This window comes from Seriola lalandi, unplaced genomic scaffold (assembly GCF_002814215.2).
Source record: "Seriola lalandi dorsalis isolate HSWRI2012SDOR001 ecotype SW California unplaced genomic scaffold, Sedor1 jcf7180002054575, whole genome shotgun sequence".
Lineage (NCBI taxonomy): Eukaryota > Metazoa > Chordata > Actinopteri > Carangiformes > Carangidae > Seriola > Seriola lalandi.
The window spans coordinates 1,318,652-1,342,727 of NW_019525128.1; the positions used below are offsets into that span (position 1 = coordinate 1,318,652).

At 42.9% G+C, this 24,076-nt stretch overlaps 1 protein-coding gene across 1 annotated transcript in view; it reads left to right on the forward strand.

The window, feature by feature from the left end:
- Window positions 1-24,076, forward strand: part of ltbp4 (latent transforming growth factor beta binding protein 4) — a gene marked incomplete at its 3' end in the record, with an annotated part of 78,203 nt that overhangs the window by 52,020 nt on the left and 2,107 nt on the right. Inside the window, exons 17-26 of the mRNA XM_023417552.2 lie at window positions 3,017-3,136; window positions 3,218-3,337; window positions 4,438-4,563; window positions 4,770-4,895; window positions 12,425-12,547; window positions 18,378-18,509; window positions 19,285-19,410; window positions 20,381-20,521; window positions 22,527-22,814; window positions 23,938-24,009. Coding sequence (XP_023273320.1) covers window positions 3,017-3,136; window positions 3,218-3,337; window positions 4,438-4,563; window positions 4,770-4,895; window positions 12,425-12,547; window positions 18,378-18,509; window positions 19,285-19,410; window positions 20,381-20,521; window positions 22,527-22,814; window positions 23,938-24,009 — 1,374 coding nt within the window. The remainder of the gene's footprint in view (window positions 1-3,016; window positions 3,137-3,217; window positions 3,338-4,437; window positions 4,564-4,769; window positions 4,896-12,424; window positions 12,548-18,377; window positions 18,510-19,284; window positions 19,411-20,380; window positions 20,522-22,526; window positions 22,815-23,937; window positions 24,010-24,076) is intronic.

Here is a 24,076-nt window from a genome sequence, read left to right on the forward strand (position 1 = left end):
CCTCCCGCTCCCTCAGATCATCTTCCTCCACACACCTGTCTGTCCCCTCCGCCCGTCTCACCACCATGGGGAGTAGAGCATTCAGCCGCTCTGCTCACCGCCTCTGGAATCTACTACCACCCCAACTCAGAAATATCCATTCATTCCCCCATTTCAAATCACAACTCAAAGCACATCTGTTTAAAACTGCCTTTTCCATCTCATGCCAATTGCTCTGTCACTTTTGTATTGTTTTTATTTTTATATTTCATTTTTATTGTTGCTTCTTCTTAATGTGTTTTTAATCTCAATTTGTGTAACTTTGTACGGTGTCCTTGAGTGCCAAGAAAGGGGCCTTTAAATAAAATGTATTATTATTATTATTATAATTATTATATTAAAAAATGTAGGCTACATTTAATTGTTTTAAAACAAAACAATCTTTAAAAGCATTAAATATATTTTCTTCTTGTATGTGATCACTGTGATAAGTCAATGACAGGAACTTTTATGTTATTGTCACCGGACCACATCGTATATCTGTTTGCTATCTCAGTTTGACTGTGCATTAAAAGATCACATCCATGGTAAAAACTAGACAATCAACATGGATAGCTAGTTAGCAGCAGGAAGACTTAAAAGGAAAGAGTCAGAGACAGATGGTGAATCTACAAGTGATTTCTCCTCTGTCAAACCAAAAGGAAAACTGAGCTTCCCCTTCTTCCAGTTCAGTCCTGAAAGTTTGATCATTATGACTAAAATAAAAAGTGCTCTGAGACCGTATTAGCATTATTTAGCCTCTGTATTTTTACAAGGTTGGCTGAGGGCCACCAACATTTTTGAGATTTTCTAGTTGCCTTGAGTTGGAAAAGGTTGGGAACCACTACTGTAAGGTTTTGTGTTTCTTTTTCTGGATCCACAAAGCAGAACAGATCAGGTAGAGTGAAAACAGTTGTAAGCAGGTTGAGCTGAGTTATTGAGGGTAACTTGTAGATGTGTGAGAGGGGAAGTCCACAAAACACAGAGCAAAAGATACGAGAGCTGAGGTTGGCCATGACGTATGTACCACACAATGGCCCTCATTTATCAATCTTGCGTGAAAACAAGTGCAGATCTGAGCGCAGAATTGGTCGTACGATAGGATACACGTGTGATTCATGAAACATTCGTATCTGAGCAATCCCAGCGTACGAATGATCGGGTCTTGATAAATGCGGCGGCTGAATTCGATCGTCATTAACATGTTACGCCCTTAAATATTCCTGGTTCGGAGGCCTCGCCCACTAAGGTCAAACATGGAGAGAAGAGTTACTGGCAAAAAACGAAACTTTTCAGAGATGGAGATCGACATCCTGACATCCGAGGTGGCGCAAAATAAGGATGTGCTTTTTGGCAGTCTGAAGAGTGGGATCAAAGGAGCTCATAAAACCGCTGTGTGGAAGAGGGTGACGGAGATGAGTTTGGCTCTGCAGCGCCGCCTCCTGCAGCAGCGCGCCAACACAGCTGTTTTGAAAAATAAAAGAATCGTGTGTGTGTCCCCCGGCCACCACGTTTAAAAGTGATAGCTTGGCATCACAAATCACCAGTACATTTATAGAGTGGTAGTTTTTGAGATTGATGAATGCGTAATCATTCATGGATGATGCCTTCAGACGCACATGAGTGCAATCAATTGCTCCAACCAAATTTGGAAACCCAGCAATCTGGAGATCCCTGCGGTCTCTGAACACATGCTCACGTCTGACACGCGCGTATTGTTCCTCCAAAACGAGTGAATCTGCCATCGTTATGATTTGATAACTGTCAAAGCATCTGTTTAAATAAGGGAGTGAGTAAACATCTGACCAACCACAGTGCAACAATGATTATCTCACTAGATGCTTTTAATTGTTGTTCCAGTTGTGTCACACCCATCAGAAAAAACAAAAAACAATTACACAATTTTGCCATGAGTTAATTTGCAAACACACATTTCTGCTTGTATTTATTATTTCAAATTTTAATGTGCAATAATTAGATGTCATGTTAGGCTATTTAGCCTATCATATTGTTTTATTGTACAAAAAAGTGGTATCAGTAAAAAACGTGGGCTTTTTTAAAATTCAATTTTTTTTATCTTTTTTTACTCGTTTTAAGAATCCGTTTTGATCTGTTCTAAATATGTGACTGTTTATGCTGAGGTTTGATGCCGGAGCTTGCGTGGAAATGGTCGTACGCACGGTTTTCTGCCGTACGTTCGTTTGATTGTTCAATCTTGCGTGAAAACAGGCGCAGATCTGAGCGCAGAATTGGTCGTACAATAGGATACACGTGTGATTCATGAAACATTCGTATCTGACCAATCCCAGCGTACGAATGATCGGGTCTTGATAAATGCGGCGGCTGAATTCGATCGTCATTAACATGTTACGCCCTTAAATATTCCTGGTTCGGAGGCCTCGCCCACTAAGGTCAAACTTGGAGAGAAGAGTTACTGGCAAAAAACGAAACTTTTCAGAGATGGAGATCGACATCCTGACATCCGAGTACGTTCGTTTGATAAATGAGGGCCAATGTGACTGAGTGATCTGGTAGAGAATGAAGAGATGAGCCAGGATTAAAAGCTGCTGCAGGGTGTGCAGTTAATTGGCAGATGAGGAACAGGTGTGCATGGGAACTGGCAGGAGTTGGAACTGCAAACGCACAAACACACACACACACACACACACACACACACACACACACAGAACAGACCAGGGACAAACAAAACACATTAGGGAGGTGAAAGCAGCAGGAAAACAAGGAACACCGAGACGAGAGTGAGGGAGGTGTAATCCTAACAGTTAGAAGTTGAGACTGACTCCACTCTCCTGTCTGTACCCAAGAAGCTACAGCCAGTAGCTGGTTAGCTTAGTTTAGCAAAGCTTAGCATAGCATAAAGACTCGTGACTGGGGGGGGGTTCAGCTAGCCTGGCTCTGTCAAGTGGAAATAAAATCCACCTACAGCTATGTAACACTTACTGATGAACATGTGTGTGTTTTGAATGTATGTGTTCAGATGTAGATGAGTGTGCAGAGCCGTCTCAGTGTCCAGGTCAGATGTGTGTGAACTCAGTGGGATCGTACCGCTGTTTGTCTTGTCGGCCGGGATACACACTGACCAACAGACAGTGTTCAGGTACACACACACACACACACACACACACACACACACACACACTCTCTCTCTCTCTCATCCCTCTCATCCCTCTCTCTTTAGATGTGAATGAGTGTGAGAACAGCAAGACTTGTCCTGGTCAGCAGTGTGTGAACACTGAAGGATCCTACAGCTGTGTGGACTGTCAGCAGGGATACCACAGTGTGAATGGAGTGTGTTCAGGTACACACATACACACACACACACACACACACACACACACACAAACACACACACAAACTGATTTTGGGAACAGTAGAACCTAGATTTGGTGTCAGAAATTATATGCACTAACTGTACTTAAAGTCATATTTTAATTCCTATAAGGCTGCATCTCATCAATTATTTTTATTAACAGTTGATGTGCAGATGATTTGGGGAACAATCAATTAATTATTAAGTTTCCCAGAGATCAATGTCTTGAATTTAAATGTCTTGTTCTGTTCAGAGATAACCAGTTTCAAATGCTATAAAATCTTCAAATTTGAGAAGCTGGAACCAGTGTTTTGCTTTTGCTTGAAAAATTACTGAAAGCTTAATTAATTTTCTATTAAACTAACTGATTTATCTCTAATTTCCTAAATATATCTGATACTTTATTTATTTACTCCAAAGACTACTGTCCTTTATTTTTTATTAACCTTTTTGGGAGAATATGGACTGTAAATAACAACATAAATCATAAGGGAAAAGTACTTTTTCAGCCCTGAGTAGTTTCTGCAGGTTTTCCTCAGGCTGCATAAAACCGTGTGTGTGAGTGTGTGTGTGCGCACGCGCACACACACACACACACACACACACACACACTTGATGTATCAATGATCAGTTGAATTAATAAAGAAAAATGAAACACAGCTGTTTTGGTGGTGAGTTATTGTTAGAGGGGCACTGGGGGAGTTTCTTTCCTCTCATGATTTCATTTGTATCTAGATACAAAATAAATGATCTGATACAAAACCTGTACAGATAAAACCCAGAGATTTGAGACAACTCTGAGAAAGTGTCTCAAGTCGCAGTGAGTACTTCAGCCCTGCAGTCAGGTAAACAGAAAGACGTGTGAGTCTGTTGACAGGACACATGACAATGTAAACGAGATCAGTTGATCTTCTTTCTGTTATGAATGTTTAAACCACCATATATTCATACCTGACACTTTTGATCTGTACCTGAAGCTTCACTGGTGGCAGTGAAACTGTCATCCAGAAAGTTAAGTGTGTGTGAGACGAGGAGTCGACGGATTTAAAGACTTTGGACCGAATCACACTCTTCCCTCTCTCCTGCAGATATAGACGAGTGTGCGAGTACAGGGGCGTGCGAGCCTGAGCGAGTGTGTGTGAACACTGTCGGGTCGTTCAGGTGTGACTGTCCTCCTGGGTATCGAACCTCCGGCCTTGGGAGACAGTGCAGAGGTGAGTAAGGTTCACTGTCTGAACATCATGTACAACAACACTCGACTCTAATGTGACCATTGGACATATGACTCCAGCTCATATATAACTCAAATAAATAAGGTTACCCTAATTACTGATGATTATTGGTATGAAGATAATCTGTAAAATATGTGTGTGTGTGTGTGTGTGTGTGTGTGTGTGTGTGTGTGTGTATGTGTCCTCAGACATTAACGAGTGTTTGGAGAGTGATTTCTGTTTCTCTGGAGGAGAGTGTGTGAACACACCTGGATCCTACTCGTGTGTGTGTTCTCAGGGATTCATGCTGAGTGACAACAGGACGTCCTGTCTCGGTGAGTCACAGTCCAACATGATGGATCCCAGAGTAACCGCTTGGACTATTTATTCCCCTCTCCTGCAGTGTGTGTCATTCTGAGTGTTAGAGAAAACTTTCTATTAGTTTTAGTTATAATGTCTGTTTTTGCCTGATCCACTGAATTAAATTAAATTATTGCCATGAATCAGTCCTACTCATGGAACATCCTCTCTTATCCATCTCAAACAGGTTTGTTCCTGAGTGTCACATACAAGTGATTTTAGAGAGTTTGTGACATTCAGGTTTCTTGTAGTCAGATTTTTTCCTCCAGACCTGCTGTGACTGCAGCAGAGTGGTGGAACGCCACATTATCCCACACAACAACCCATGTTGTGTTTCTTGCCCTTGAGAAAGAAATGAGCCTCTCTGTATTGTAGGGACCAATGAGAGGTTTGTACAAAAGCAAACCATGGTTGGAGAGGGCTGCACACATTTTAATGTTTGCTCCTCTGTGGACACCCACAGTTTCCTGCTGCCCAATGAAGTTTCATCCTCTGCATCGTGTTTTTGCCAGGTTGAATCCGGCTTCATCCACAAAGATGAATATATGTGGAGTTGGTCTGGCCTTCATTTCCATTACCATCTAAAATAAAGTAAATCCACAGTTTTAGTACAGCACATTATGCAAAGCTATGCATGTATTCTGTTTGGTTATTGAACAGACATCTTACCTGGACTTACTGATAATGGAGTTCTTTCACACGTTCTCCATTTCTTTCAAATGGTACTGTGTACAACTGCTTCATCCTTATTTTATGTTTTTCAAGGACTCTGGCAATTGTTGTTGTGCTGATCATGTTCACATTGGCAAAAATAACATTGTCTGCCAGCACTCTGTCCTGAATTTCTCTCAGTTTTATGGCATTGTTTGCAATGACTATATCAATGAGAGCAGTTTACTGGGGATCTGAAAAAATTCGGCCTCTCCCTCCTGTAGGAGGCGACCTTTGAATCCTACATACAGTAATATAAAACACAAAACAATCAATATATTTAAAAAATGTAAAAAAAAATGTAGTTCAATACTTTTAGATGCATGTCTCACCTGTTGTTTTGCTGGAAGATTCTAAATATTGATGCAACTGTTGAACGCCGAAAGTTTGGCTGCACCCTTAAACCGGCCTCTCTCAAAGAGAGTGCATGATCCACCACATGGTCAATAATTGTGGCCCTCATCTCATCAGAGACCACAGCTCCTGGTCTTCCTCTCCTTACTCTTCTCCCTCTCCCTGCCACTCTTCTCTCTCCACCAACCTGTCCTCTTTGATCCATATTTCCGAAAAAAGCACTCAGAAGCCATCCCCTTTTATCTGCTTGCTACAGTCATGAGCTGCACACTACACTCAGCTGTGTTTGAATTATTATTATTTCATTTTATTGTCAATATTTTGATATTATTTTCTATAGATTTCAATGTGGCTGCAGCAGAAATGCACTTTTTTTCTCATCATTCTGTTTTAACTGTTTTGAACAGTGTTCAAAACTGTGTTAGCATTTGAAAAATGTACTGCAAAAGTGTAGTGTTTTGCAGTTGGTGGATTCTGAGTTCATGAATTTTGGTAACTGTGGTTATAGTTGTAGAGGTGTTGTGAGCCCAACTGAGACTCTGATGTCTTGGTTGTCAGTGTTGTTACCTTAGGCCAAATCTCATCATCAGTTTCAGGTTCAATGAGAGTGAAGAGATTGGCTTCAGGTGTCTCAGCTGGTTTGTCAGAGTACAGGAAGTCTGGGCCTGAGAACCGGTTACTGTATTGAAGTTGATCTGCTAGTATAGACCTGGTGGCATGGTCAGCAGGGTTTTGATTTGTTGGCACTTAATACCACTGGTTGGGTTGTGTGGATCCTCTAATCCGTGTTACGGAAACATACATATAGAACCTTCTAGTGGAGTTGTGTATATAACCGAGCACAATCTTACTGTCTATGAAAAACTTCACAGCATCTACTTCCAAATCCATCTCGTCTTTGATCAACTCATATGCTTCAACAGCAAGCATGTCTGCACAGAGCTCCAGACGTGGAATGGTGTGGGCAGGATGGGGTGCTAATTTCAACTTCCCTATGACAAATCCAATGTAATACTGTCCCTCAGTATCAACAGTCCTCAGTTAAGCCACAGCTCCTATAGCTACTGTGGAGGCATCTGAAAAGATGCACATTTCTTTTTTCTGCATTGAAGACAGCAAGCCTGGACTGTAGCACCTCTGTATCTGCAGGTCTTCAAGAGCCTTCAAAGAGTCCTTCCATGACTCTGCTTCCTTTTCCGGGGGGAGAGGAGCATCCCAGTCTCGTTGTTCAGATGACAGTTCCCGGAACTAGTGTTTTCCCTTGCATAATTATGGGAGCCACAAAACCCAAGGGGTCATACAAAGTGTCGACAATTGACAACGAAGTAAGTAAAGCTATCAGTTTGCAGGTCCCAAGAAAGCCCCAGGCTCCTCTGAAGTGTGAGAGGGACCACTCCAAGGTCTAAATCCTTCAGATCCTTTGCACAGTCCTCTGCTGGGAAAGCTTCCATTACCTGACTGCTGTTGAATCCACTTTGTGCTCTCGCAGGTTGGATTCTGCTAACATCTCTCTGGTCCGTGTGAGGACATTGACTTTCATTCTGAACTCAACCACATTCTTGTTGATATCATTATCTTCATACCAGAGATACTGAAGATAAACCTCTGTGGTCTTCTTGGACAACGCAAAAAATTTTTGCTGCGCATCTGCTATAAGGGCTTTGGGTCCTTTTCAGAACCACAACAGAACTCCTAACAGAGTATTGTTCAAATCTGGTCCACTGAGGAGCACATAATCTGAGAGACATTCCATCACAATCAGCACTTGAATCAAACACGATCCGTATCTGGTCTGGCTTTTGTGGCTGGTACACAACAAATGTACGCAGGTACCAGTGTTCTTTACCTTGCTCTAAAGGTGGAGCAGGCTCAGCTTGATCATTGTCCAGCATTTTCTGCATGAACTTGATGTAATGATCTTTCATATCTGTTTTCTTCTTCAGAGTCTTTCACGGTGAGCAGAGACATTTTAAAGCTTGCTCCCTGTTGCTCAGAAGCCTTTTTCTCGGAGAGCGAAAGGGTAAAGGAGCCACCCAGCTGTCTTCTTTATTTTGTACAACCTCTGCATGCATGATGGCCAGAAAGGTTTTATCTTCTATGGACAGTGCTGGTTTGTTTTCATCCTTGGACCTGTTGAACACTGAACGCCCTAGACTATCTGTGCCGAAGGTGAGACTCGTGTTCTCTTCACAAGTTGGGAAGGGTGGGCTGTGATGTTACACCACGTCTACGTAATCTTCCTTCACGTGGATGTTATTCAGACATGGTTTGAGAAAGGATGTGCTGCCATTCATCAGTATATTCGTTTTGTAGACATTGGCCTCTGATGGTTTGTGAACTGTTCCCAAGCACACTTCTCCCACACACCCAAAGTCTAGCCGTTGAGCATAAGGTGCGTTATGGGGCCTGTTGATTTGCTCACATACCTTATGAACCCTGAGGATGTCTCTCCTCAAAAGCAAGAGGATTGGAGCATTTCAGTCTACAGGTTGAATCTTGTCAGTGACTGGGAGTAGGTGGGGATGATGGTGTGCAATCACTGGAGATCCGGCACCATGTCACATTCTATCAAGGGGGGTATGGGAAGGTGTAGTTTCCCATCCATGGACTCGATGAAGAAATCGACAGCTCTCCTTCCTGAAGTCTCCATTTTCCCAGAACAGGTTTTAAGGGTGTGTGGAGTGGGGCTAGCTTTGACTTTAAAGAAGTTAAAGAACTCTGTCTTAGCGAGAGAGTTGTTACTTTGTTCATCAAGCACAGTGTACATTTTAACTGCTTTTTCTTTCTTCCCTGCAGGATATGCTTTCACCCGGCAGATTTTGGACCCGGATGCAGTGCTGCAATGTGCTTATCACTGTTGCATTCGAAGCACTTGACAGTAACTTTACAGTCTTTCGCCATGTGTTGAATAGACCCACAACATCTATAACAGTTGTGATGCTCTTTGAGCTCACATTTTTCAGTGGATGGGGCTTTTTATGTATTGGACACTGACGATCTGGCTTCTCCAATTTCTTCGGCACAGGACTAGTTTGGATGCTTGATGGCTCTGCCGGGATGTCTGTTTTGTGTACTGTCACAGAGACTTTTACGACTACACTGAAAAGGCTTTTCTGTCCTGGAAGAGACATGACTGCTGGGGGTGGATATAGTGAAACTTGGATTCTTTTTTATCCTTGGCTGTTTTTGAACAAACTTGGAGAAGACAGAGAAGGGAGGAAAAGCCACTTTTTGATCCTGTATGTACTGGCTTCCAATGGCAGACCATTTTTCTTGGAGGTTAAAAGAAAATTTTTCCATTATTTGTTTAACTCCACAAGCTGTATCCAAATACACACGCCCTGGTAAAGCACCATCCTGCTTAGCACCCTCCAGTTCCAGGAGAATGTCACTTAGTTCTCTCAGCTTGACATTATCTTTATTGGTCAGCCTCAGAAACTCTTCAATCTTTTTTAGCAGTGCATCTTCGACGACCTCAGGTGTCCCATAACATTCTTCGAGACGTTGCCAAACCAAGTTGATACCTGCTGCGGGATTGAGGGTGTGCACTGCACAAATTCTCTTTGCCCGTTCTGACGACTCGGATCCAAGCCACTTTGTCAACAGATACAGTTCTTCCCTGACTGAGAGATTCAAGTCCTTGGTCAAACCTAGAAAAGAGGCTTTCCATGACCAATAATTTTCAGGTTTGTCATCAAATTGTAGAAGACCAGCACTCACCATTTCTTTGCAGATGAGATAACTTGCAAAGTCTTGTGCACCTTTAGGCTCAGGGAAGTAGTCTTTTTCAGGATTTGCTGTATGCTTTGGACGGTTATGAGTGTAAGTATTGCTTGGACACATATTTATTGTTAGCTCTTTTATGTCTTTGTAGACTGGCAATGTGTTGCATTGATAAGTGATTGGTTTAGCGTATTGTATTTCCACTTTATTTATTCTTCTCTCACATTGCTCTACTGCAATGTGTTAAGACATGTCTGGGAAAAGCAGAAACTCAGACTGTTGATGAACGTACTCACTAGTGCGTTGGACCGTACTGAAAGGCTCGTCTTCAACGTGGGGCTTCCGACTGAACTCCCCGCTTTTGATTCCAGCTTCCTCAGAGGTTATGGCTTCGGCTTCGGCAGCAGCAGCAGCAGCAGCAGCAGCAGCAGCAGCAGCAGCTCTTTGGCATCACAGTCAGCCTTTTACTTTAGCATGCCTGCTTCCATGTCTGCTATCTGCTTCATCATGTCAGCTTCTTTTTCAGCGTAGGCTAGTTGAGCTTGAGCAGCTTTTGCCTTAGCATACGCTTTTGTGGCTGAAGAGGCTTTTAATTATGATAGCTGAGAGGGTCTGGTGGATGCTCTAGGTGACTATGACTTAGCATCAAATGCTCGAAGAAGCTCCTGCCTCTTATTGCTTGATTTACAACCTCTGCTTGTTGTTCTCCAATAGCTTCATTTTGCTGCATTGTGGTGTCTTCTTTAAGATAATTTTTTCCTGAGTGTAGACTCATGTTCGCTGAATAATGCCTTCTAATGCTCGAGCCCGCCGTGCAATCGTCTTTTACTGTACTGCCCTTGCGCTGCGTAATCTTGTGTGAAGCTAGACAGCTAGTGAACATTTAAAAGATCCTCCAATAAATTATTATATAGATATTGGTTATTGCTATTTTTGTAAAAAGACGAATAGTCTCCAAGGCAGAAGCGTGTCAGAAAAACATTTTCACCATGAATTCAATGCCGTGTTTCTTGACTGTCTGCGTTCGACTTAAAACATTAAACTAGCACAGAGAATGGAAGAAAAGCACAGATAGGCTAGCAGAGTACAGCGCGGTAAGAGCACTCACTCCGCCGCTACTTCCAAAGATCAACAAGAGCACAGACGCTCACTCTGATACTGTTTCCAGAACCTATAGTTTTAATTACTTTTTTAACTATGTTTTTTAACATATTTATTCACTAATTTATTTAACTTATTAAATTAACTTTAAAGAAAGCACAGTGGTCACTGAATGCATTTTGCAGTTTGCTCCACATAGACTTCTGTTTTGCTGACTGTGTGAAGAGTTTTGACAGTGTGACTACAGTTTTGACCAATGCTTGTTAGCAATTGAAAAAAACTGTAGTGTGTTTTTGGTACAGTGAAAAAAAGACATGAAAAACATGACATTTCTTTTAATCTATTGAGAATTTAACTTCTAACCTTAAAGGTGTAATTGTAAATTTGTAAACTTGTAACCCAGTGGCTCACATGGACTCAGGGATGACGTGATTAGATTTCGGTGGCTAAAGGTAAAAGTTCAAGGTCACTGTGACCTCACAAAACACCTGTTAGCTATAACTCACTAATTCATACTACTATATTCATTAATTATGACACAATTTAACTCAAATGTCTATAGGGATAAAATAAAGGGATAGCGTGTCATATTCAAAAGGTCAAAGGTCAACTTCACTGTGACATCACAATGTTCTGTAAAAACACCTCTGGCCATTATTCACTGCTGTAACTCAGGAAGGAGAGACTGACCATGTTTCCTGTAACTTGACAGGTTAGTGGAGGAAACAACCATGAGGTGTAGATTCTAATTCTGAATGAAACATCATATACTCGCATCTCCTCATGGTGTTCATTCATTTGAAAGTAAGAGAAAATTTGACAAGTTTGTGCAGTCTGGAACATTTGCTAAGGACAGCGATTCATCCCAGTTTTACTTATGGTTAGTCTAAGTGACAGTCCTGTGCACAGCTGTGTGCTCATTCATCCACAAGGGACATCTATATAACAGTCATATATGATCACAAATTTGTGAGTGAGCAAGGTGTTTAGATTTGATTCTTGTAAGTTGTGATCTACTAAGCACTAAACTCACTGTCGTGTGGATTAAAAACCAGTTTGCAACATGGAGCATTATCCTGCTGGAAGGAGCCATTAAAAGATGGTGAATTGCTGCCACAGGAGTTTATTCACTGCACTGCTGCCATATGATTGGCTCATTGGATAACTGCATGAATAAGCAGGTGTACAGGTGTTGCTAATAAAGTCCAAATCGACTTTATGGATTGATTGTGTTTCACACAGTTCAGTAGGTTCAGATTCTGTCTTTAAATCACAGCAACATGTAGGAGCCTCACTCTGCTGGTTTGGAGTATGACTCACTCCACTGTAGTTAGAACCATAAATATTCAAAGTCCAGATCCAAGTCCACACAGGTCCTGTAGTGTATGTTAGAGTTGGTAGCAGCCGGTCAGAGGCGGCTGTGGTTCTGCAGACAGAAACACTGAGCTCAGTATTCATGTGGCTCTGCTGCCAACCGCTCAGCTCTGAGGTCCTCTGTTTCTGCTTTTACAGCTGATGTAATGCTGATGTCATCTTTGGCCTGTACTCGTGGTGACGTGTAGATGTGTATATTGTGTGTGTTGCATGTAGTCACGACCTCCCTCTCTCTCTGTAGATGTGGATGAGTGTCTGAAGCCAGGTGTGTGTTTGGACGGTCACTGTATGAACACTGAAGGCTCCTTCCAGTGCCAGTGTCAAACTGGCTTCACTACCAACCCAGAGAAGACCACCTGCCTCGGTACACACACGCACACACACACACACACACACACACACAAAAACTGTGTCTCACCTCCATCAGCTGTGCGCAGAGGTTAAACGATGTCACTCTTAAGGCATAAAAATAATTAAGTACACTTACTCTAGTACTGTAATTTAAGTACATCATAAGGTACTTCAGTATTCTCATTTTATGCCACTTAATAGTCCAACTTCACTACATTTGAGAGGGAATCAGGTCCTTTTTCTGCACTACATTTATCTGACATATAGTTACTGGTTACTTTCAAAACATTTGATCAACTTACAAGATATCATGTGTCTTATAGGCACATACAGTATATGTAGTCAATTTTTTTTACAGTGTTTTACATATTGACCATATCACAGTCTCAGGGTAATGGTCAGATTTTCCATACAGCTAACAGTTTGATTGATAGTCACAGTCCAGTCGTCCTTTGTTGTTTGGCTGCAGATGTTCGCATGTGATGACTTTGTTGCTCCAGCCAAAAGTCTTTTAAAGTTTGTATAAGTTTAAGTTCAGACCAGTTTGGAGTGGTTGCAGAAAAACAGCAGAAACAAGTGGAGAGAAACAGGCGAGATCCCTGTAGTGAGAAAAAAAAGGCAACCCTCATTTTTATATGTCGCTGTTCATGAAGACGCCGTTTAAAGCTGAACACAACACTTATGGTTACAGACCATTAAACAGACAGACTGATGAAATCTCCACTGCTTATCAAACAAAGACAAAATCAATGATGTAGTTAATAATGATAAATTAGTAACAGGAGTAACCACAAAGCTGACATTCTTAGTGGGCTGTTTCATAATGGTAAACACTATTGACTAGCGTTAGCAACATTAGCACATAAACAGACATTTATTTCACACTGTGACTGAGCACGAACTGAGCTGAGCCTTGAGACCAGATGACATCATTAAGTTACAGCATAATCGGTGTCCTTGAGTGCCAAGAAAGGCGCCTTTAAATAAAATGTATTATTATTATTATTATTATAATGACTGAGGACGACTTACTGGAGATCCAGAGAGTTCTTATTGACTTATTTAACCTTCCTCTGACAAACCCTTAAAATAACTGGAGAAGATGTCTGGTTGATCCATATTCCTATGTTATAAAGGTACCACCTCCAGAATTTAGTCTATCACCATCTTATTAATTTAAACCTTTCTAACAAAACTGTTTCTAAGACCTGGAGTTGTTAGTTTTAGGTTGAAACCAGTTCAATTTTACCAACTGCATCATTACAGTGAGGCTATGTAGCTCTTGAAAGATTTCACTTACAAATTGAAAGTTTAAGTAATATAAAAGAAATGCACAGACTAGCATGGTAGCTAGTATAAGTACTTTGGTAAATAGGTAAATATTGCTGTGTAACTATCATTAATCTTTCTAAGAGCTTTACAAAGAGAACTGGTAACTTCTTGAAGACCGCTCATCAGAGAAGTGAAGGAGAGTTTCAGATGACAGGTGAAATGCTTTCAAGAACATCAAGCAAGTCCAGTTGGCTTCATACAACACTTCCAGGCACCATGCACTTGTAGCACTTGTATCGCTGATACAACCCTATGATGCTACTGGACCAGTTCTAGGCTCTGAAGGAGTGGGGTAATAGCATAAAAATTTGACCGAAGGCCATATACCTTAAATATAAAAGCTGGCACTTTACTGAAGTTCAACACGGAAAGTTAGACAGAAGTCGTCGTCGCCATCTCCTGCTCATCCGGATCCAGGTCGCGGGGGCAGCAGCCTCAGCAAAGAGGTCCAGACAGCCCTCTCCCCAACCACTTCCACCAGCTCTTCCGGGAGAATCCCGAGGCGTTCTAAGGCCAGCCAAGAGATATAATCCCTCCAGCGTTTCCTTGGTCGGCCCCGAGGCCTCCTCCCGGTGGGACATGCCCGAAACACCTCCCCAGGGAGGCGTCCAGGAGGCATCCTCACCAGATGCCCGAACCACCTCAACTGGCTCCTCTCGACATGGAGGAGCAGCGGTTCTACTCCGAGTCCCTCCCGGATGACCGAGCTCCTCACCCTATCTCTGAGGCTGCGCCCGGCCACCCTGCAGAGGAAACTCATTTCGGCCGCTTGTATTCGCAATCTCGTTCTTTCGGTCATTACCCAAAGCTCATGACCATAGGTGAGGGTTGGAACGTAGATCGACCGGTAAATCGAGAGCTTCACCTTCCGACTTAGCTCCCTCTTCCCCACAACGGACCGATTCAGCTCCCGCATCACTGCTGACGCCACCCCAATCCGCCTGTCGATCTCCCGTTCCATCTTACCCTCATCGTGAACAGGATCCCAAGATACTTAAACTCCTCCACCTGAGGCAGGACCTCCCTCCAACCCAGAGCGGGTAATCCACCCGTTTCTGGCTGAGAACCATGGCCTCAGTCTTCGAGGTGCTGATCTTCATCCCAGCCGCTTCACACTCGGCTGCGAACCGCCCAAGCAAGAGCTGAAGGTCGGTGCTCAATGAAGCTAAGAGGACTTGGTTAGTTATGAACAGAAGCGGTGACAAAGGGCAGCCCTAACGGAGTCCAACCCTCACCGGGAACAGGTCTGACTTACTGCCGGCTACGCGAACCAGACTCACAGTTAATGGCCGCTAACAAGGGGCCATCCACCCCATACTCCCGGCGCACCCCCCAAAGGGAGCCCCTGGGGACACGGTCGTAAGCCTTCTCCAATTCCACAAAACACATGAGGACTGGATTGACAAACTCCTATGCTCCCTCCAGCACCCTAGCGAGGGTAAAGAACTGGTCCACAGTTCCACGTCCAGGACAAAAACCACATTGCTCCTCCTCTATCTGAGGTTGTAATACCCCGGTAGTTGGAACACACCCTTTGGTCACCCCTCTTAAAGATGGGGACCACCACCCCGGTTTGCCACTCCAGAGGCCCTGCCCCTGACATCCACGCAATGTTGCAGAGGCATGTCAACCAAGACAGTCCTACAACATCCAGAGCCTGGAGATACCCAGGGCGGATCTTATCAACCCCCGGGGCACTACCACCGCGCAGTTGTTTCACTACCTTGGCGACTTCTGCCCCGGAGATTAGACCATCCATCCCCAGGTCTCTTGACGCTGTTTCCTCCACGGAATACGTGTTGGTGGGATTGAGGAGCTCCTCAAAGTAATCCCTCCACCGTCCGACTATATCCTCAGTTGATGTCAGCAACTCGCCCCCCCCACTGTAAACAGTGTGAGCGAGTTGCCGCCTTCCTCCCCTGAGGCGCCGGACGGTTTGCCAGAACCTTTTTGGAGCCGAAAGTCTTCCTCCATAGTCTCACCGAACTCCTCCCACGCCGAGTTTTTGCCTCAGCAACTGCCGCGGCTGCGCTCCACTTGGCCCGCCGGTACCAGTCAGCTGATTCGGAGACCCACAGGCCAACCACGCCCTGTAGGCCTCCTTCTTCAGCCTGACGGCTTCCCCCACCTCTGGTGTCCACCAGCGGGTACAAGGGCCACCGCCACGACTGGCCCCAGCTACCCTTCGGCCGCCGCTTTCAACAGCCGCCTCAACAACGGCAGCCCATTCGGACTCAATGTCCCCCACCGCCCTTGGGACGCGATCGAAACTCTGCCGGAGGCGTGCGTTGAAAATCATCTTGACGGGTTCTTCCGCCAGGCTTTCCCAGCAGACCCTCACAACCCATTTCGGCCTCCCAGGTCTGCGCGGCGTCTTCCCCCGCCATCTAATCCAACTCACCACCAGGTGGTGGTCAGTTGACAACTCTGCTCCTCTCTTCACCCGAGTGTCCAAAACATACGGCCACAGGTCTGATGATATGATTACAAAGTTGATCATAGACCGGCGACCTAGGGTGTCCTGTTGCCATGTGCACCTATGGAAGTCCTTATGTTTGAACATGGCGTTAGTTATGGACAAACTGTGACTAGCACAGAAGTCCAATAACTGAACGCTGCTCCGGTTCAGATCGGGCAGGCCGTTCCTCCCCACCACACCCCTCCAGGTCACGCTGTCGTTGTCCACGTGAGCGTTGAAGTCTCCCAATAGGAGAGGGACGCAACCCTTTCGTCCACCGGGGTGAACCCCAACATACAGGCAGTGAGCCTAGGGGCCACCAAAAAGCCCACCCCGGCCCTCCGCCTCTCCCCTGGAGCAACTCCAGCAAAGAGGAAAGACCAGCCCCTCTCAAGGACTTGGGTTCCGGAGCCGAGACAGAAGTAATATGAAAATATAACAGCTGTTCAATAATCCTGCAGGCGAAGTAAAATATAAAATAAAAAATAAACGGCAAATAGATTCTCTATTTTAAGTTAGCCTCTATGTTATTTTAGATTAGACCGGTCTATGAGTAGTCATCTTGGTTGAGGTTAAGGGTTTGTACCTATTTTTGAATTACTTATTTCCTTTAAGTTAACTCTTTTTCCACCTTTCCCTGATAAGAAAATAAATTCACAATCTCCAAATCAAAATGAAATGAAACACAATTATACTTTATTCATAAAAACGACAATAATGAACAACACAGTATAATACATGTAACACTCCAAATCTCAGTACAAGAGTAAAGGTTCCAACTCAGTTCAGGCAAAAAGGGGAAAAAAGAAAGAAAAAGACCAACACTCCTACCACTCTGGTACCAATAGTTCGACCTTGGCAGTGGATGTCCTCACTGGTGCGATGAAGATAAGTTCTTGTCTATAGAAATTTGGTTCAGGGGCATGGCTCGACATCTTGTGTCCTGCATCGTGGGTGTTGTCTCCCCACACAACACAGCAAAGAAAGTCCCCAACCAATTTCAACAGGATCAAAGAACCTGACCTGAACGACAGGCCATGAAAAGAATAAATTATTCAAATGAATTACACAAATCAAATATGCAAATTTACATCTACCATCTACTACTATGCATCCTTGATAAACAGAACACATTAACTGCTAAACAACATTAATGGCTTCCTCCACACAGCTCGGCATAGGCTCTTTGCTAGCATCCACATGTGCAAACTTTACAAAACGTCAAAATAAAACATCTCAAAACTCACCTAAACCGTTGTGGTTAACTCTTACACAATCTTCATGTATCAGCAACCAGGTAGGTATTATTTCTTTTAGGGTCTTAAATCAACTTTTCTTTAGGTATTTCACCAGTTAATTTCTCTACTCCCCTCCTCTGCTGTATGCCTGTTCTGCACTGCACTTCGTCTTAAAGGCAAAGGGCAGCAAGTCTCTTAAAGGGGGAGTGCCGTTACAATTTCTCACAGCCATACTTTTATTTATTTCCATTAAAGGAACTGTCTGGCTGCTTTTAACTGACTTTGAATGGATCAAATGTACATATTTAAAACAAATGAACTAATTTTCGCATTTTAATTGCAAGACTTTAAACTCTTAATGAATTTAGTGTAACATTTTAACTTATTTAACATATTTAAGCATTTTATGAACTATTTATTTATTTATCCATGTCATGTTTTGAGGCGGGTTAAAATGCTGGATGACTGATGAGTGATCACACTTTACTGAGTTAGCTCCCTGGCTGTATGGTTGTTACAGCAAAGTAGCAGTTCAGCAAAATACTAGAAAAGTGGTAAAGCATTTCGCAGTATCCCATATGGCTTCCTCCCATTCACACACATTCATATAGTGTTTTCATATAAGATCCGGGGTTCGAACCACTGACCTGCTGATTAGTGGACGACTTGCTCTACCTCCTGATCCACAGTCGCCCAGTTGTACCTACAGTGGCTGCTGTTGAGCAAAAGTTAAATAATCCAATAATCACACAATGACAACTGTAGTAAAAGTTGTGTTTTCTATAATGTTGATGTTCAACACATTTCTCTTTCAGATGTTGATGAGTGCGTTTCGTCTGGCGGGTCAGTTTGCGGGTCACAGCGTTGTGAGAACACCATTGGTTCGTACCGCTGCCTCACTTCCTGTGAGCCGGGCTACCAGGTGACACAGTCCGGCAAGTGTGTAGGTGAGTCTGCCTGCACATCACAAACATCTACATGTTCATACTGAGGCTCTGACTGCAGCCTCTCAGTCCGTGGTGACTGGACACAAAGTGAAACTGAGGCCAATTTTTTCACTGTGAAACTGAACATTTCCTGCAGATGTTTCACAATAAAAGCCCTCCAGGGAAGTGAAATGACGGTGAATGAGAAACAGATGGAGGACAAGTTGCACAAACAGCATCAACAACAAACAGACAGCAACAGATCAGATACAAAACACACAGCTTAGCTTGAGATCGTTCATCTTGTCCATTTAACAAAAGGCAACTCATCCAAAGCATATACAGTTTTAGATCTTAAATGTGACAGATGTTAGTCGTCTCTAGCTGCTCTGACCCACATGCTGTGGTTGTGTCCTGATCTGCATCATTTCTTCATCACTGAGTGATTCTTACAACACAAGCACTGAACCAGCTCCTTCAGAGAAAACACATTTACACTGCCTGCTTCTCAGCCTGTCATCTTCAAAATTCAAAACCCCCTTCTGATGCGTTGTTGGTAGGTTTCATGTTTAATTTAAAACTAGAGAAAACCAAATTTACCATGAGAGGAAAGTCTGGTACTTTTATGGACACCTTTTGATATATAGTGTTTCCTTTATGTGAAACATTTTGAATATATTCTTGTATCCAGTTGGAGATTCAGAGAGCAGATGTGTTTTGTTTTTCCATTTCCTACATCACTTTCAGTAAAGACAGTCACACACACTTCAGATTGAACCTCTCTCTCCTCTTCCAGATATTAATGAGTGCACCAATAAGACGGTGTGTGGGGACCACGCCTTCTGTCAGAACCTGATAGGAACCTACCTGTGTGTGTGTGACATGGGCTTCACCACCACTGCCGATGGAAAAGCCTGCGTGGGTATGTGTTTCTCTTCAGCCTTTTTTCTTTTAGTGTCTAATTTTTACCCACCTGTCCAACATGTTCAGATTTCTGTTACTGGTTTATGGTTGAAGTCATATTTTTAAAGCAGAACAGAACGTAACACTCTGCTCTGGCTGCCTCAGTTCTGCCTCTGGTGGAGAGGCTCCCCCTTGTGGCTGATCAAAGCTGTTAATGAAGACAGGAGCTCTGTGTCCTCTGATGGTGATGATAGAAGCTGTTAACCATGTTGTTATCATCAGTGTTTCACCATGGTACTGGTATTAAAATCACCAGAGCAGGCCTCTACTGGTCCGAGCCAGCTGTTCTACTGGTTCTACAGCCTGTTTTTAAAACCTCAAATCACATTCAAATGAAAAACCATGCCAGTTATACTTCACTATGTCAAACCATCTTTTGACAGTTACATTAGAAAGAAAAACTAAACCTGACAGTGTCATTCTGTGTGTGTGCGCATGGTTTACAAATAAGCATAAATAATAATATTAATTACAAGTTAATAAGCAGAGGAGTATTGCAATAAATAAACAAAATATAAATCAAACTAAATAAATGCTTTAGTGTCCTGACAGAGCAGTTCAGTCTGATTCTCTCATGTTGTTGCAGAGACATTCAAATGCACCAACACAACACAACTCTACTCTCTTTTTCTTCTCCAGTACAATTAGTCATTTTTCATTATCTGAGCTTCATTAAACCGCTGAATTTTAAACCATGATCACAAACTGTATTGAACTGTTTTTACTCCTTTTGTTATATTTGTGTGTATGTATTCTGTTGAATGAACTCCTAAACTCCTTTATTTAAATGACGGATCAATAGATGAAAAACAGAGAGAGGAAGTGCAGCTCTGTCTATACAGCTGTCCTCCACAGTGATGACACCCACTCCTCTACTGGCAGCCATGTTTTCTTATCTCTCTCTCTGTCACTCTCTCTCTCTCACGCAGATGAGGATGAGTGTGTGTCTCTGCAGGATGCGTGTGGTTCTGCTCGTTGCGAGAACATGGAGGGATCCTTCATATGTGTGTGTGACGACCTGGAGGAGTTTGACGTTGCGGCTAGGAAGTGTGTCAGCCCTGTACAATCAGGTACATGCAAATAACGCACACACACATGCACACACAGAAATACATATATTTGTTTAGTGCCATAGAGGGTCTTTAATTTAATTTACAACAATTGAATATTTTTGAATATTTCTGTGCCCTGCTGTAGACGGTAACATCAGTTTCAACTTTTGATTGTTAGGAAACTCACCCACTCAGAATGGACAAGAGTCGAATTCAGTAACAACTTAAATGATTTATGTTTTAAATAGTTTATTCCATCTGTCTGTTTGCTGCGTCCAGGCACAGACAGATTATGGGACAATGGACCACTGGGCAGAATGACAGAGACAAGACGACCACACACTGAGCTGTCGTCATCTTGTGTGTCTCTTTTTCTTTATTTCTCTGTCTCTTTTTTGCATTCTTTTAACTGATCTCTATGACTTTCAAACAAGAACTATTAACAGTCAGTTCATACAGAGAGTCTGGCCCCGCTGACCTGTTCAGTAACCCTACATGGGTCCAAGTCAATTATATTGCTGGGAATTATAGATTAATAGTGTCATGGTTTGTTTTGGAACTCAGCAGAATTCAGGTTTTAGAGCGGCACCTTTTACAGCAGAAACTATATCCAGTCCCCAGTCTGACTGCGTGAGGTTCCACAGGAACCATCTGAATAGGTGAATTAAAATCAACCATAGACAAGACTCATTCAGCACACTGAGATTCTGAGAGTTTCACTCATTGCAAGTTTATCTGCAACAAGACATGTATACAAACAAACTCCGATCTGTCTCAGTAACAGTTCAGTCCAGCAAGTATTTTGCCCTACAACACATTGACAAGTGGACTGGAGAAGCCATGAATTGAACCACCAACCTTCTGATTAATTTCTCTGGTGTCTTGAAAAGTCTTGAATTGAATTTATTAAAAGTGTAGAAATTCTGATAAAAGCCAGAAAAGCAGGAAATGATGGCTAAATAAATGAATAAACATATGGACAAGGCTGCAAACAACAAACTAGCTGCTTAAAACTATCTATAATTGTTTAAACAAACTGATATAGTTAATGTTTAATAATTAATCATATAGTGTTGTTAAGTCTGTTTGTCCCAACGTTAAAAACTAACAAACAACAAGACTTGTCACTGTGATCTTCAGTCAAACATAAAGTACAAAGTGTTCGATACAATCTTAAATATCTCCTCTTGACCACATGTAAATTTATACTGATAGATTCTCTACACCAGCTTGAGAAACAACCTGTTTATTAAACCTGATCCTGTCAGTCCTGAGGATCCACATCCTGGACGCTGAGGTTAACGTGAAGTTCTGACAACCAGACCACAAATAAGATAATAAGTGATTGATAAAGTTTTAAACCTCTGGAATCCTTTTAGACTGAGAATCAGAGAGTGCTGCGTGTTCACGAATCCAGAACGTCATCTACAGTGAGGGGGGTCCATTTCTTTCTGGGATTGATCCTATTGATTGATCGTATTGATATTCAAAACAAGACTTAGTATCAGTATTTAATCACAGTATTTGATCTATGGTCCCATTCTCACTTTTTATGCCTCCACAGCCAGACCTGTCCTTCCATCCATCCCATTCTCATGGACACAATATCTCACTTGATAAAAACTTCTTCAATTTTGGCACAAAACATTCACCTGGACTGTGGGATGAACTGATTAGATTCAGTGTCAGTGTGACCTCACAAAACACACTTTAGCCATTACTCAAGACTTCACACAGCAGTTATGAGAAAACTTCCCACAAATGTTTCATATTTTCTATGACTCTGGATAAACAGGGATGTAACCTGAAGCTAGTCTGAGTGGAGGAGGCAGACAACCACCAGGAGGTGATTCTAGTTCTTTGATGAAAAAGTGAAAAAATAGAAACATTTCAGTGGAGCAGAAATGCTTTGTTGATTCCTTTTGAATCAGTGTGCAGCTCCTCAGGTCATGTGATTATCAGTACACTAAACTCTTTCTATTATTGAAGTCAACCGGTGAATTTCTCCTTTCTTCTCCTGCAGCAGTGGGCCCCAACTACTCTTCCTCCTCCTCCTCCTCCTCCTCCTCCTCCTCGTCCTCATCCTCCTCATCCTCATCCTTCCATGTCAGTGTGGTGGAGTTTGATCCTTTGCTGCCCCCCCTCCCTGCAGCCCGTCCTGGCGAGCTGCGGGAGTGTTACTACAACCTGGCAGAGCAAGGAACCTGCAGCCTGCTGGCCACCAACACCAGCCAGCAGGAGTGCTGCTGCACGTTGGGAGAGGCCTGGGGGCTGGGTTGCCAGTACCACGCCTGCCCCCCCACAGACACAGGTCAGACACCGGGCACACAGGAAGTTCATCAAGCTGAGGTGGTGCTGGAAAAGAACCAGATCACACAACGTGTCTGCAGTTACAGAGAGAAATGGGACATGATAAAGATTTCGAAACTGTGATAATGACTGATATTGTCAGACTGTGTGTCCTGGAAGACATGAGGATGAGTGTCACATGAAAAATGTGATCCTCCAGATGTGGTTTATCAGTCACAGGTTATGAAAGGTGTCTCTCCTTATTGCACATGCAATAAGGGAGGCTGAACAACACATGAAGACATGTTAAAAGTGCTATATGTAAGTTTTTGCTATCACACCATAGCTAACATTAGCATTAACAGCTGTTTACTTACCAGTCTAGAAGAAACATTGCGAGTTCAGCATCAAGCTTCATTCCTTTACTCACCAACAGCTGTCTCTAGAAGTGGAAACACCAATGTCAACTCTTGTTTTGTTTCTATTTCTGTCACTACTTTTCTGCTGCTGAAGTTAGCATGCTAACTTCCTATCCCTTCGCAAAATATCATTTTGCAATAATGAGTCGCTGTAGCGTCCTGTGTGCCCTCATTTCAGCATGAGAGGGTGAAGAAGTACAGGTACACAGAAGGCCTATTCTAACCTCTGTCTTGTAAACACAATGATGGCTGAAGCTCTTGGGAAGTGACCATTATCACCACCACCACCTCCTGGCTAGAGACCACATTCGGCAGCAGAGAAAACACATACACTATATACATATAACCCCTTTAACAGAGGCTGGATGTTCACTCTGATGGCTTTGATAAGGTCACACATCATTGATGATTTGCACCGCACCATTTTACTTCATGTCCTGTGATAATTGTGTCTTGATTTTAGTTGTGTGTTAAGTTAAGTTGAAGACGGATTGAGAGAGACATCTGATCTGATATGTGAGAAATTTATTTCACTGATATTCATGAGACAAACAAGATGCTCAGATAACCTCACTGTCTGTATTTAACAATGTGTTTGTAGTTTTATATAAATCTGATGTACAACTTACAGTTCTGCTGTTGTAAAGTTGTTAGAGAATTGTGCACGGTGTCTCTCACTTTATTACCTGACAGATAAAGTTTCTGTATTTGAATGTTTCTATGCAGCTGGGTTTCTGTCTCTGTGTCCCAGTGGGAGAGGATATGTGACTACTGGACCAGGAGCCTTCAGCTACAGAGGTACACACACACACACACACACACACACACACACACACACACACACACACACACACACACACACACA